We start from the raw sequence: 16169 nt of genomic DNA on the forward strand, positions 1-16169 counted from the left end.
GGAAGAGTAAAAAGAATACAAACCCAAATCCCTAATTTTAAAGAGTAGAGATTTTAAACTATGAATTTAAAAAATTCTTTAGATAATAGCTACTTTGACAATTTGCCCATTTAGATTTTGGCATATTTGATTCATATTTTTTTACTTTCATTCCCACTAAACGCACAAAACCCCTACTCTTCCAATATCAGTAGTATATAAAATATGTAGAATTTAGAAAACTAGAAGTATGTTCTTTGTATCTTATCATCAGCAATGTAATTAAACTTTTATTTAAGTCATATTTTCAGGTATGCATTTCTTGTTTATGATAATTATTTGCATAATACTCTATGCTTATTATTAAAAAATGAGAAAATGCAGACATGCTGAAAAGAATAAAAAAAATAAAAGCTACCCACAGTTTTTATTATCTGTGAATTATTCCTATTAACATTTTGGTTTATATTTTATCAGAATTTTTCTTTTCCAATACATATAAATTCACAAAAGAATCTTTTTTTTTTGCATAGATAAAATTACATTTATTTTTTATCTTGCTTTGCTCAGTTTGCCATATGTCATGAATATGTCTCATGTTTGTAACTGAACACCTATTATCACTTTTCTTGGCTACATAGCTGTTCACTACACAAATGACTGTAATTTAACTGTTGAACATTTATTTCTAGTTTTCCATTATTAGAAATTATACTGTGATGAGCATCCTTGCATATATATACCTTGAGTACTTAAAGAAATATCTTCTTATGATATATTCTTAGGACTTGAATTTTTGGTTTAAAAGGCACAGACATTTTAAAAGCTTTCGCTATTTATTGACAAATTGTCTTCTAGGAAGTTTTATCAACTTAAGAGTTCCACCAGATAATATATGTGAATGTCCATTTTCCCATTTCCTGCAACTGTTCATTTCTTAAATAAATGTAACTGTACCACAGTTATTAAAATATCAGAACTACTGTAAAACAATGGAGAAATAAAATAGAAAAACTTAACTTCCATCTTTCTTTTCTCCCAGAGGTTTAAGAAATAAATAAAAATTTAACATGAACATACCTCGACTGGAATTCACAAGAAGTAACTGTGATTTTAGCTTGTCAATAATAGTTTGTTGAAGTGACAGCTGTTCCTGTTGCTCACGTATTCTCTGCTCATAGTTCTCAGTCTGCTGACATAAAAACCAGTTAGCCTGATATTTACTGACAGACATGTACATACATTTACTGCCCCTTAATAATTACATATAGATATGAGTTACCCATATTGCCATTTCCCAGGTACTGGAGCATTTATTTATGAGCTAAAAATAGGATCCAATAATGCATTTATAATCATTACACATAAGTGATTTAAAATGCTTTAAACACTGTAAAATTTTAAAAATCTTCTTAAAGAAATTTCAGTTAGGAGTTCAACGTATAGTTTCTTGGATAAAAATTATAATTTAGAATTTAATCCTTAATAATAACAAAAAAAGCATGAATGACAAAATGGATATTAAAGTTATTCTATAAAAATACCCACTAACTTTAAAAAGTGAAGATTTCATGTCTTTTAAATAAACACACTTTTGAATTTACTTTTAGAGTACAAAAACACAAAGGAAGTAGCTATAGCTAAAACACTATGAAAATCAAAGGGACATGTACAAATTATAAAATATATTGATCAGAAACTTCTAAGATTAAGTTTTAAGAAGTCAAGAGAACACATGGTTAATCTCTAGTGGATATCTTAAATACCACAATTTCCCTTATATTTTTAATCCATTCACCTTACTATTTCATTGCAGTGGCTGTGAGAATTAAGCAATGAAAGAAGAACAGGAGTTTGCATTAGAGAATACAAATGTTGCAAACCCGAAATTTGAAAACGTTCCATTACAATTATCAAATTAACACGAAGTCTGAAAAATATATGACCAAAGAATAATAGAGAATTCTTTAACAATTTCTATCACTAGAAGAACATATAAATGACTAAATTGTAAATTCCTTGAAATATGAAATGGGGTTCTAATAATCTTGGACTGTCCTTCAATAGATACTAAATATACTATTTTGAATTGATACTTAATCAAAGTTCAAAATTAATGAAGCTCTATTATTTTCAGAGATCTATAAACCTAAAGTTCTTTATATACACAGCTGTTCCTAGATTCCCAAAGTAAATTAGCTTAAGAAATGAAAGCAAAATACCACATTTTCCCAAATAAAAGGTGAAATTTTATAAGTATTACACTTCACACATGAGTAACTGACAAAGCTGGTAAATAACCCAACTGGTGTGTTGTCTTTGCATGTTGCCTGAGGGTGGTATCATATAACTTGATACTCCCATAGAACTCTGCAAAGTAACTTACACATAGGAGGAATTCAGTACATGCTTATTGAAAAAATAAAATAAAAGAAATAAAGAATCCAATTAAAAGAAAATCCAAGTAAATTTTATTATAATGAATAAAAGAATGAGTCTTTTGAATCTGTCTGAACCATATGTCCTATGACTAGGAGTCTGAGAACAGAACCTTGGATACCAAATTCCAGTCGAGGGCCAGGCTTCCCCAAATAAGACTTCTTATTCCTACATAAACTTACATCCAAGCCCCTAGGAAGAGTGGGTAGGTTGACTGTAAGAAGGGTTTAAAACTCTAACGCAAATTCTGTAATACTTTAAATTTACCTGGCTACACAGAGCCACCAGGGCTGAGGAATCAGCAAACACGCTGATATTACAGTCTGTACTACCTACTTCTGTGTATTTAGAACTTTCTCTAAAGAACTCAAAGCTTTTCATAAATATCAACGAAAAATTACCCATTCTTTCACTATTCTTTGAGAGCTATATATATTCTACTATCCAGCATTAAGTAACCAGTACAAAAAACTTAGTAAGTTAGAGACGGGCCCAGAATAAATGTATAAGTTATTCAAGCCTCAGTCCATTCTCCATGTACTATATATTTTCCCCCAACCTTAATGAAAAAACAAATGACTTGTATTTTCTTTTGGAACCAACTCAGAAAGCCTCTGCCAGGTAATTTTCATCTTCTAGTTTCTGGCTTAAAAATATACTTTAGCACATCTGCATATAACATATTACAATAAATGAATAATGCTGAAAATGTTTTCATTAGCTGGAAAAAAAATCTATAGATCAACAATAATTTCAAGTTGAAGTTTCGAACTATTTCTTAAACAACTTAACAAAGTACTTTATAAACTTAAGCAAATTCTGTAATAATTTAAAAACCAATGCTCTGGAAGTATAGCAGGGGAAATAGAACAGCAATGACCCATGTTCTTTTACTGTTCTTTCCACATACTTACATTATATCAATTACAGTAGTCTAGCCTAAATGTTTATATGTATGATTTCCCTTTAGACTATGACCTCCTCAAGGGCAGAGACTATTTTCTCCTGAGTACCCCATCTCCAGAGTACAGCAGAGTACCTAGCACACACTGAGATGCTCAATAAATATTAGTCGAATAAATAAACTAAGTTTTATAAGGAAATATAAGAGAAATAAGATATGCCTTCAGAAGTAACCTGAAGGAATGGAGATAAGGTTTTGCTTACATTTCTATAAGGAAAATAGGAAAAATAGAGACAGTAGGTCAGTAGGTAAATAAGACAAAAGGAAATTAAGTTTCAGAAGATGGATGCAAAAAAAATAGGCCATGTCTGAAGATTTTCTTTTTCTGGAAAAAAAGGGAAGCTTATACTATCAGAAAAAAATGTACTAATTTGAGAAGAGAAAATACATATTTAGAAAATAGTATAAAGCTTCTGACCACAAGGCTATGAGAGGGGAAGTCCAGAAGAGGATACTGGATCAAACTGGGAAATAACCAGCAGAATTCAGTTTACTTGCTATGTTTGGAAACTAACAGGAACAAGAAGTTTGGTTTTTTTTTCTTTTTAGTAAATGCTTTTGTTCACTGAACAGATGTTAACAAACTTACTATCTGAAAAGTCTTTTTAAAAGGTCAGATAATTGTTGCACTGTCACAGTATTTTTTTTAAAAAAACAGTACAATTAAAAAGCAAGTACATTCCAGCACTACCAAAGACCCAACAAAACAGAAAAATCACTAACAACCACATTGAAAACGTACAACAGCAATGTCTTGTCAACACTTCTGTACAGAGCACAGACATGACAGCTAAAACAGACAGAAGAGAAGATGCTTTTGACAGCCAGTGTGTGTGAATGATTCTTTGAGTCAGATGGCAGCAACAAGTTACCAACTAGGAGATCTGCATGACAACTAACCATCCATCTGTATCAAACACCATCTGGCCGAGATGACTCTGGCTTCTGTGTATTTGACACTCCTTCCAGTTCCAAAGACTAGCAAAACAAGTGGTCTATCAGCATCTAAAGAGGTAAACAGGTACTTAGGTACTTGGTGCCAGAATGTACTTTGTATTCTTTCTCAGTGTTCAAAAGCAAAACTTAAAACAATGGTGATTAAATACAGTACACATCTTGAATTTACTAAAAATGGTTGTCCATACATACTCTCGACTATCATAAATAAAGCAAAAAGCTTATCTTAAGAAATGTCCCTTTATCCAGGCAAAATTTCAATCCATCTTCAAAACTAAGGCAGCATATTCTCTATAATTTTGGACATACAGCTGCTCAAGTTTTCATGGGTTTCATAAATATTAATATAGAGTTCTATAAATTGAATTTTTTCCTACTGCTGATACTGAAAATTCTCATTTTTCATAGTTTCCAAAGCACGTATTTCCTAAATGGGAAAAAAAGTTCAAGTGTCCTTAAGTCATCCATAATTCTCTAAATAGGTCAAACATTATCTCTTCTCATCCTCAAGAACTAATCCCAATATTCTGAGACATACCATTCTTTTCCTCTAAGTATAGAAAGAATAAAAATTTTAGTAAATATTGAATGGATTAAAAGAAAAAGCCTTGGTTTAAAAACCTTTCAAACTGTTCCAAGATTAACAAAGAGGACAAAAGCTTTATTGAAGGATTTGCTTGGCTACCACAAAAGCTCTCAATAGGGAGCTCCACAGTTCATGAAGGAAGATAATTAAATATTAATTATTCCAATACATAACACTTCAGACACAAACTAATTGTCTTATCTTGAAACTTTGGTAAACTAAAAACCAACTTCAATTTTAGGTTACAAAAAAAAGAGACGGTATAGGATTAAAAACTCGGAGATATGGTTTACACGGCTCATTGCTAAACCATTCTCTGCTATATTCTCCTATAACTAAGAAGTTATAAACCCTGCCCTCTCCCACCTTCCTGATACCAAGACTCACCTGGGAGATCTGCAATTTGACAGATCAGATTATCAATCTGATTATCTACTATTAAGTGACAGTGCTGTCACCAATTTCTCTGCATGCCAAATGGTAAACTATTTTTATTTTACAATATTGCATTTTGGTCCTGATTAATTTATTCAGCTTCTTTGAGCCTTGGTTTCTTTCACTTTGAAATGAAAATAATATTTACTTACAGGATTGAAGGAGATTGCTTATTATGGTACATAATAAGCTCTTTGCAAACATTAGTTACTTTCCTGTAATAATGAACAACGTTTCCACATAATATCTATTACTATAGCATGTAGTGCATATGTCCATTAACTAAAGCTCTGATTATCACCGTACATAGGCAATTTGTCACCAGACTTACCACACAACCACCCCATGCTCTAAGCCAGTTTCTCAGTCCTTCTAGTTCACTGTAATCTAGGACTCAGAAGCTTCTCTTCAAGAAATCAGTGTGGTATCTCCATTGAATCAAAAACATTCTGTCAAGCAAAAAAACAAACTCTGGTTGTTCAAAGTTTACAAAGAGACAAAATAGGCTCAGAAATGATTAAGAAACAAAATTGTCGTTAAAAACTACAAAAGTAGCACGTTTGTTGAAAACAATGCAAAAAACAACAAAATGTCCACCATTACCACCATAACAAAACCCCAGATACATACAAAGTAAAAGTGACAGTCTCTTCCTTTACTTTGCTCTCCTTTCCTCCTCAGAGGTAATTACTACTGACACTTGGGCATTTGCCCTTTCAAAACTTCCGTGTACATGTGTATGTATCTTTTTTTAAAAATGTGAACTGTTTTGCAACCAAATTTTTCATCAACACATCATCATCATATGATCATTTCACTGACTACTATGCTCCAGAAATTAGAGAGCTTTATTTTCTCTATCTCACTTAATCCTTAAACTAACCTTCTGAGATTATTTCCCACATGTTATAGATGAGAAAACTGAGGCACAAAGAGTTACAAAATAACCTGCTCAAGGTTTCTCAGTAGGTAGTAGAGCTGGGATTTGAATACAGGTTTGCCTGACCACAATGCCCAAGACCCTAAATAAGCACCATGGCTAGACTCATGTGAGTCTATCTAGCTCTACCAAGGTCCTCTTTTTGCTATATATTCTCCCTTCGGGCAATCTCATTCCCAGTGGTTGGTTATTTCCCAGACTTTCAAATTCTCCTTCTAGCAGAACCCTCCTTTGAACTCTATATCTATGTGGTCAAGTGCTCCTGAAAAAGCATTTCAAATTTTACTTACTCAAATCCGATGATCTCCTCCCTCCAACTAACAAACCCCTCAAACCCCCCGCAACCCCACCAAATCGGTCCTTTTCTAGCATTCCTTCTCTCAATACATGGCACCGCTATTTATCCAGAAAGCTACAACCATCCTTGACCTTTCCTCGTTCTATTGCCAATCCACCACCAAGTGTCAATTTTAATCTTAAATACTCTCAAATCTATCCACTTGTTCATTTCCAATGTAGACATAACAGTTCAAGCATCCAACATTAATGAACTACTGCAACAGCCTAACTGCTCTTCTTAAATCTATCAGCCAATCCACTCTCTACACTGTAGCCATAGTGTTCTTTGCAAAATGTAAATCTAATCATAAGACCCACTCTTTCCTCCTCCCACCCCTCCCCCCGAAAAACCTTAAATGGCTCCCTACTGATTATAGAATAAAAACCCAAAAATCTTCAATATGGCCTCTAAAACTCTACAAAGTCTTGCCCTTGACTCTTCTCATTGCATTATTTCCCTTATACTTTCAGTTCTTTAGGCCAATGGGGCTTGTACCTGGAAAGCCCCCCAACCTTGTCCTTCCACAATCACTTCATAAAAATTGTCTTCTCTAAATTAGGTCAAATCCCTAACAGACATTTTAAAAGCAGTTTACTTTTCTTCCTAATACTTATCAGAGTTTGAAACTTTACATTCACAGGATTGTTTGACTAGTCTCTGCTTAACTAGTCTGTGCCACCATTTCATGAAGCAGGGAGCATTTCTGCTGCTCATTGTAGACCCAGTAACTTAGAGCAGTTCCTGATACAATACATTGAGTAGGTGCTCAAAATAATCTTTGAATGGGTATCATAATTTAAATATTCCTAATTATTAATGAATCTTCTTAAATATATATCCTAGCATACCTGCCTAAAAGTTTTAACAAGACATATTTCTGAAAATTAAGGCCTGGAACAAAGGATACAAACATTTTAAATTCTAATAGGTGGAAAACAAGTTTATGGCAAAGTACTCACAATGTACAATAGAAGAAATAAGGCTTCGATCAGAAAGAGCCAGAAGCACCTTTATTCTAATACCAGTAGCTTCAGTAGAAAAAAAAAAAAGAGTGAACTACTTTATTCCTACCGACACTTTACACCAAGATAAATGTTTTGAGGAGCAAAGAAAGGTAAAAAGGAAGAGTAGTAAACAATAATGAGGCCATTCACATCTTAAGTGAAAGTAAAGGCATTTTAAAATAAAGTAGTACATAAAATAAAGGCATGTTACGCCTTTATGCATTCCTTTAAAACATGTTTTACAAGCTTTTATGGGTAACATAAGCCTTGAGAGTTTACATTTCACATGGGTCAAGACTAGCTCTAGAATAAAGCAATCTGACAGCATAATCCTTATGGCTTTACATTTATTGTCAGAAAAACATTTAGAACTGTAATTTATGATAAAAAGACAGCATAAATTTAGTCTTATTTGAGGTTTTCACCTTATACCCACTGGTTAGTCAATAAGGCTCTTTGCTTAGCACACAGGATGATTTGAAATATTTTATATCCTTCAACTTACTTATCAGTACAAAGAAAAAGCAGTTTATAGCACAGCATCTGAACTATTTTAGAATTAAGAAAATTTCATCCTTTGTATACAAGTTATTGTAGATATTTCTCTTTTAATCAAGAACTGGGCAAGAAGAGACAAATACTTCTTTTCTCAACAAGAAGATATTTTCTGATTACATAATACAAAGGCTCTGGGGACAAGCAGATCAAACGCAGGAAGTTTTCTGTAACTTAATCATTTATGAATATGGTAATCTGACTTTCAAATTGGCAATCAGTTTTTAAATTTTCAGATGTTTTTATTACTTTATTAAGATTCTTCTCTTGGTCAAAGAAACAATAGAGGGTACTTACGTCTTTTAAAAATATATTTGGTTTCTCCCACAGGACAGTGGCAGAAATGAGTGATAAGCAACTTGGTATAATAAAACTGTTTTAATATTTAATTCCACACTGTGGAATCTTGTGATATTTGAAACTCCCTAGGCAACTTAACTAGTCAGTCACAAGATATGGCAAAGACTGCTAATTATTACCACATACGCATTCTCATTCTTTCTTTTAGTAATATACACTTTTTTTGTGTGGCTTCTCCCATTGCAGAACACAGGCTACAGACGCACAGGCTCAGCAGCCATGGCTCATGGGCCCAGCCGCTCTGCGGTATGTGGGATCTTCCCGGACTGGGGCACGAACCTGTGTCCCCTGCATCGGCAGGCGGACTCTCAACCACTGTGCCACCAGGGAAGCCCAGTAATATAGACCTTTAAGTGGGCACATGATCATCCAGCTAGAGAATATATTTACTGGCCTTCCCCACTACGAGGTGTGACCATGTAACTAAGTTCTGGCTAACGGGGTATGAACAGAAGTGACCTGTCCGAATTCTGGACTACATCATTAAAAGGAAGTTGTTTGCTCTTCCCCACTTCTCTCTCTTCTTGCTGGCAGGGAAATGATAACAAGTAGAGCAGCCACTGTGACTCCAGAGAGGGAAACTGTAATTTAGGGGTGAATGAGCTGCCTAACTAGCCCTGGCTACTCACTTCTGGACTGTTACATGGGAGAGAAATAAACTTCTACCTTATTTAAGCATGGTATTTCCTGATCTCTTTGTAACAATAGCTTATTCTATCTGCACAAAATTCAGAGGCCAAGCCAACTCTATCACTGCCCTATATAATAATCTCTTCTCTTATCCTTCAAGCACATTAAAAGTTGTTTATGTCAGGGGCTACCGTGATTAAAATATTCCTCTACTTTGCAACAGTCAGAAGACCTTTTAGTCTGGGTATACCTAAGTGCTTATACAAAGCAAGAAACAGAATAAGCCATATTAGACTGTGAATCCTTTAAAAGGTACATTTTATGTTTTATGTATCTTTGAATCCCTAGCATTTATTATGTTCCTGGAACATCATAAATTATTTGTAGGATGAATAAAAGAAATATGAATGGCAAACTTTATACTCTAGGCTCTCTTAGTAAGAGATGTATAAATCACGAAGTAAGGATTTATCCAAGGATAGGGAAGATTATATTTGGTTATTTATAGCAATGGGAAGAAAACGGTTTGAAAACCTGGAATGGGCTGTGATTTAACTAGGTTAGTATAATGAATATGGACTTTTGAGTCAGATAAACTGTTTCAGTATAGATTCTGCCACTTATGTTAAAAAATTAACTTATTTCTGAGAGTGTCAGTTTCTTCATTTGAAAACGGGGCTAACAATGCCAACTTTGTAGGGCTGGGAGTATTTACATATAAAGTATGTGACTCTTGTAAAATATACTCATTCATAAAAAGTTAATTCTCCTTTCTGCTTTCTGAAGTAATATGAATTTAAGGATTGAAGGAGGGAAAAGGATAAAATTGGTTCAGTATTTTCTGGGATTACCTGCCATTTTAATATGGTCTAGAATAAAGGCTAAACTGTAAGGAAGAGCTAAAAATAGTCATGTTTTCTTACAGACTAGAGGTTCTAAGACAAACAATTTAATGTCATGGTGGTAGGAGTGCCTAGATGTAACAATGGAAAATTTGGTATAGAGAAGAACACCTCTTAGGGGCCAGGGAAAGTAAATATACTTGACGATCAATAGTAGGATATTAGTAGCCGTATGAAGGATCATCCTTTGAAATTTAACTGAGGTAACTTAGGATAAATAAAAGGCAGTATTATTCCACACGGTACCTTATAAAACTCATTACTCTATTAATATGGTATAGGTGGGAAAAAAATAGTGGATATATAAGTTCAGGTCTGACATTCAGTTTAATGTGCCTTCCAAGTGACAATAAGATATATGAGTCTAGGGCTTCCCTGGTGGCGCAGTGGTTGAGGGTCCGCCTGCCGATGCGGGGGACGCGGGTTCGTGCCCCGGTCCGGGAGGATCCCACATGCCGCGGAGCGGCTGGGCCCGTGAGCCATGGCCGCTGAGCCTGCGCGTCCGGAGCCTGTGCTCCGCAACGGGAGAGGCCACAACGGTGAGAGGCCCGCGTACCAAAAAAAAAAAAAAAAAAAAAAAAAGATATATGAGTCTAGAGCTCAGAGAGTAAATCTGGAGTAGGGAGATAAATTTAAGAGTAACTGTCATAGGTATTTGAAGCCATAGGAGAAGATGAAATAGCTCATACAAGAATATAAAGTAAGATGCAAAGAAGGCCTTGAATAAGTCTAATGTTTAGTGACCTGGTAGTAGAGAATAAACCTACAGAGAAGAATGAGGAAATGCAACCCAAAAAGGAATGAGAAAAATCAAATATGGTATCTGAAATGTTAAAGAAAAATAGTGCTTTAAGTAAGAGGTAGTACAAGAGAGATGATCAGTTATTAGATGGAATGAGGTAGTTCTGTATGTGTGAACTTGAAAGACTATGGATGATTTTAGGCAAAGAAGTCATAGACATGAAATCTGTGGTCAAGCAATTTTTTTTTTCAAATCATAGTTCTACTACTTATTAGTGATGTGGTTGTGGGCAAGTTTTTTCACCCTTTTTGTACTTCAGTTTCCTCATATGAAAGATAATTCTTCCTCATAAGAGCTGTAAAATGATTAAATCAGATGACTGTGAAGCACTTTGGCAAACGTAAGCCTCAATAAATCTTAGTGATGATGATGGTGAAGATAAAGATATTTAAAAAAATTTAAAACCTTTTTCAAATTAGCATAACTCCATTTTTGAAAAAACATGATTCACATATTTTGGAAGGATATACATATATTACTAACAATGATTACCTCTGGGAAGTGAGGGAGAGGACCATCACTTTATATTCTGTGTATCTTGGATTATTTGCATTTTTTTCAATAAGCATGTGCTGCTTTTGTAATTTTGGCCAATAGTATTTTAAAAAAATCACTTACCTGCCTTATTTGTCTTTGTCTCCTTTATTGATTTGGAATGCTCAGATGTCTTTGCTTGACAGAATGTTCTTAAATGGATGTAGCACACTGACTTTTCAAAGAGGAGCTTCTGAGTCTTAAACTGCAGTGAACTAGAAGAAATGCTGTGAGAAGAACTGACTTGGAGTATGGACAGCTAAGTGGTAAAAGGCAGGCGAGTCTGTACAAACTGATGAATGACAGGTGAACAGCAATAAAACATAGATAGCAGGAGAATCTAGGCTACACTGATTTTTGTTTTTTGGTAATAGATTTTTTGAAAGTTGTGGTAAAATACATGTAACATAAAATTTGCTATTTTAACCATTTTTAAGTGTACAGTTCTGCGGCATTAAGTACACTTACATTGTTGTGCAACCATCACCACCATCCACCTCCAGAACTTTTTCATCTTCCCCAACTGAAAATCTGTCCTTTGAAACACTAATTCCCCACTCCTTTCCCCCAGCCTCTAGGAACCACCCTACTACTTTCTGTCTCTCTGAATCCAACTAGTCTATCCATTGTATGTATATACCACGTTTTGTTTATCTATTCATCCATTGAGGGGCACTTGGGTTGCTTCCACCTTTTGGCCACTAAATAAGGCTGCTATGAACAAGGGCATACAAATACCTCTTTGAATCCCTGCTTTCAGTTCATTTGGGTATGTACCCAGAAGTGGAATTGCTAGATTATATGGTAATCCTATGTTTTGTTTTGAAGAAACATCATTTATTTTCCACAGTGGATACACTATTTTACATTCCCATCAGCAATGTACAAGAGTTCTAATTTCCCCACATCCTCACCAACACTGATTTTTTTTTTTTTTTTTTTTTTTTTGCGGTATGCGGGCCTCTCACTGTTGTGGCCTCTCCCGTTGCGGAGCACAGGTTCCGGACACACAGGCCCAGCGGCCATGACTCACGGGCCCAGCCGCTCCGCGGCACGCGGGATCCTCCCGGACCGGGGCACAAACCCGTGTCCCCTGCATCGGCAGGCGGACTCTCAACCACTGCGCCACCAGGGAAGCCCCTTAATTTAATTTTCTGTAATAGCCATCCCAATGGGTACAAAGTGGTGTCTTACTGTGGTTTTAACTTGCATTTCCCTAATGATGTCGAGCATCTTTTCATGTGCTTATTGGTCATTTGTGTAACTTCTTTGGAGAATGTCTATTCAAGTCCTTTCCCTATTTTTTTATCAAGTTGTTTTTTGTTGTTGAGAGTAGGAGCTCTTTATATATTCTAAATATCAATCCTTTATCAGATAAATGATTTGCAATTATCTTCGCTCATTCCTTGGGTTGCCTTTCACTCTGTTGATAGCGTCCTTTGATGCACAAAAGTTTTAATTTTGATAAGTCCAACTTACCTAATTTTTCTTTTATTGTCTGTGTTTTTGGTGTCATATCTAAGAAGTCATTGCCAAACCCAATGTCATGAAGCTCTCCCTCTATGATTTCTTCTAAGAGTTTTATAGTAGCTCTCGCATTTAGGTCTTTGATCAGGTTTAAGTTAATCTGTATATGGTGAAAGGTAAGGGTCCAACCCAAGAACACAGACTTTCCCCCATATGTTTCTTCTTTTAATTTTTTTTTCTTCTGGCTGCTCTGTGCAGCTTGCAGGATCTCAGTTCCCCGACCAGGGATTGAACTGGGCCACGGCAGTGAAAGCCTGGAATCCTAACCACTAAGCCACCAGGGAACTCCCTATTCTTTTAATTTCTTTCAGCAACATTTTGTAGTTTTCAGTGTGTAAGTCTGTCGCCTACTTGGTTAAATTTATTGTTAAGTATATTATTCATTTTGATACTATTGTAAATTGAATTTTCTTAATTTCCTTTTCAGTTTGTTTAATGTTAATGATTTCTGAGTGTTGACTTTGTACCCTACAACTTTGCTGAATTTGTTTATTAGTTCTAATAGTTTATTTGATGGAATCTTTCGGGTTTTCTACACACAGGATCAAGTAATCTGGAAACAAATGGAAATAATTTTTCTTCTCCCTTTCCAATTTGGATATTGCTTTTCTTGCCTAATTACTTTGGGTAGGACTTACAGTGCTATGTTGAATAGAAGTAGTGAAAGTGGACATCCTTGTCTTGTTCCTGATCTCAGAGAAAAAGCTTTCAGTCTTTTGCCATGGAGTATTATGTTAGCTGTGGGTTTTTCGTATATGGCCTTTATTATGTTGCAATAATTTCCTTCTAGTCCTAGTTTGTTGAGCGCTTTTATTAAAAAAAAAGGTGTTATTTTATCAACTCTTCTGCATCAATTGAGATGATCCTGTGGTTTTTGTCCCCCTCTTCATTCTGTTAAAGTGGTGTATTACCCTGACTGTTTTTTTTTTTTTTTTTTTGCGGCACGCGGGCCTCTCACTGCTGTGGCCTCTCCCGTTGTGGAGCACAGGCTCTGGACGTACAGGCTCAGCAGCCATGGCTCACGGGCCCAGCCACTCCACAGCACGTGGGATCCTCCCGGGCCGGGGCACGAACCCATGTCCCCTGCATCGGCAGGAGGACTCTCAACCACTGTGCCACCAGGGAAGCCCACATTGACTAATTTTGATTACACTGATTGACTTGACCATCCTTGCACTGCAGGAATAAATCGCACTTGGTCAAAGTGTATAATCCTTTTAAAATGCTGTTGAATTTCGTTTGCTAGTATTTTGTTGAGGATTTTTGTATTAATATTCATAAGACATATCAGCCTGTAGTTTTCTTGTAGTGCCTTTGTCTGGCTTTGGGATTAGGGTTGCTGGCTTCATAGAACTGAGTTAGGAAAGTGTTCCATCTTGATCAATATTTTGGAAGAGTGTGGGAAGGACTGGTGTTAATTCTTCTTTGAATGTTTGGTAGAAATCACCAGGGAAGACATTAAGTTCTGGGCTTTCTTTGTTGTAAATTTTTGGTTACTGTTTCAACCTCTTTACTAGATATAGGTCTATTCAGATTTTCTATTTCTCCATGTTCCAGTCTTGGTAGGTTGTGTGTTTCTAGGAATTTGTCGATGTTATCTAGGTTATCCAATTTGGTAGTATTGTCCCCTCTTTCATTTCTGATTTTAGTTATTTGAGTCTTCTTTTTCTTAATCAATTTGGCTAAAGATTTGTCAAGTTTGTTGATCTTTTAGAAGAACCAATTCTTGGTTTCATTGGCTTTATTAGTTTCTAGTCTCTATTTTGTTTATCATTGCTCTAATCTTCACTATTTCCTTCTTTCTGGTAGCTCTGGGTTTATTTTGTTCTTTTTTTAATTTCTTAAGGTGTAAAGTTAGGTTACCGATTTGTGATCTTTCTTCACCCTTTCAGCACGCTTTCACTGCATCCCATAAGTTTTGGTATGTTGTGCTTTCATTTTCATTTGTCTCCAAGATATTTTCTAATTTCCCTTATGATTTTTTTTCTGACCCATTGGTTATTTAAGAATGTGTTATTTAATTTCCACATACTTGTGAATTTCTTAGTTTTCCTTCTGCCATTGATTTCTAGTTTCATTCCACTGTGATTAGAAAAGACACTTTGTATGATTTCAATCTTTTTAAATTTATGGTGCCTTTTTAATGGCTTAAAATATGGTCTTAGAGAATGTTTCATGTAAACTTGAAAAACATGTGAATTCTGCTACTGCTGGGTGGACTATTCTGTATATGTCTGCTATTTCCAATTGGTCCATGATGTTGCTCAAGTCTTCTATTTCCTTATTGATCATCTTTGTCTGGTTGTTCTATCCATTAATGGAAGTGTTGAAAGTGAGATATTGAAGCTGCCTACTGTTACTGTAGAGTCATCTATTTCTTCCCTTAAATACCATAAATGTTTGCTTCGTATATTTTTGAGTTTTGATGTTCAGTGCATATATGTTTATAACTGTCATATCTTCTTGATACCGTCCTTTTATCACTATGTAATGTCCCTCCTTTTTTTTGTAACAATTTTTGACATAAAGTCTACTTTGTCTGATATTAGTATAGCCACACTTGCTCTCTTTTGGTTACTATTTGCACGGAGTCTTTTCCCATCCTTTCATTTTCAATCTATGCATGTTTTAAAATCTAAAGTGAGTCTTATAGACAGCACATAGTGGAATCCAGTTTTTTTATCCATTATGCTAATCAATGTCTTTTGAGTAGGGTGGGACCATTTATACTTAAAGTAATTACCCATAGGGAAGTACTTACTTTTGTCATTTTGTTCTTTATTTTTTGTATGTCTTATAGCATTTTGTTCCTCATTTATTCTGCTACTGCCTTCCTCTGTATTTAGTTGGTTTTTTGTAGTGACACACTTTGATTCTCTTCTCCTTTCCTTTTGTGAATATTTTATATTTTCTTTGTGGTTATCACTGAGATTACATATAATATCCTGAAGTTATGACAATCTATCTCAAATCGACAACAACTTAACTTCAGCTGCATACAAAAACCTTATGCCTTTATAGCTCTGCCCCCCACTTTGCTATTGATGTCACAAATTTTACCTTTATATACTGTGTACCCATTAATATAGACTTAAAATTATTTTTTATACATTTGTCTTTTAAATCCTGTAGAAAATAAAAATCAGAGTTACAAACCAAAATTATAATAATACTGATTTTTATATTTGTCTATGTATTTACCTTTCCCAGAGGAC

At 35.0% G+C, this 16169-nt stretch overlaps 1 protein-coding gene across 20 annotated transcripts in view; it reads right to left on the minus strand.

Moving 5' to 3' along the window:
- Positions 1–16169, minus strand: part of TANK (TRAF family member associated NFKB activator) — an 87788-nt gene that overhangs the window by 31660 nt on the left and 39959 nt on the right. For 9 of the 20 annotated variants that reach the window (XR_002173852.3, XM_073807647.1, XM_033860096.2 and 6 more), the window contains one exon: positions 1060–1171. Coding sequence is in view for 19 of the 20 variants with exons in the window: in XM_073807647.1 (XP_073663748.1) it covers positions 1060–1171 (112 nt within the window). In the remaining variant the exon portion in view is untranslated. Of the gene's footprint in view, positions 1–1059; positions 1172–4282; positions 4388–5691; positions 5810–11511; positions 11720–16169 lie in introns of all 20 variants that reach the window. The other 11 variants (XM_019922917.3, XM_019922911.3, XM_073807655.1 and 8 more) reach the window with 10 other exon arrangements.

This window comes from Tursiops truncatus, chromosome 7 (genome assembly GCF_011762595.2).
Source record: "Tursiops truncatus isolate mTurTru1 chromosome 7, mTurTru1.mat.Y, whole genome shotgun sequence".
Lineage (NCBI taxonomy): Eukaryota > Metazoa > Chordata > Mammalia > Artiodactyla > Delphinidae > Tursiops > Tursiops truncatus.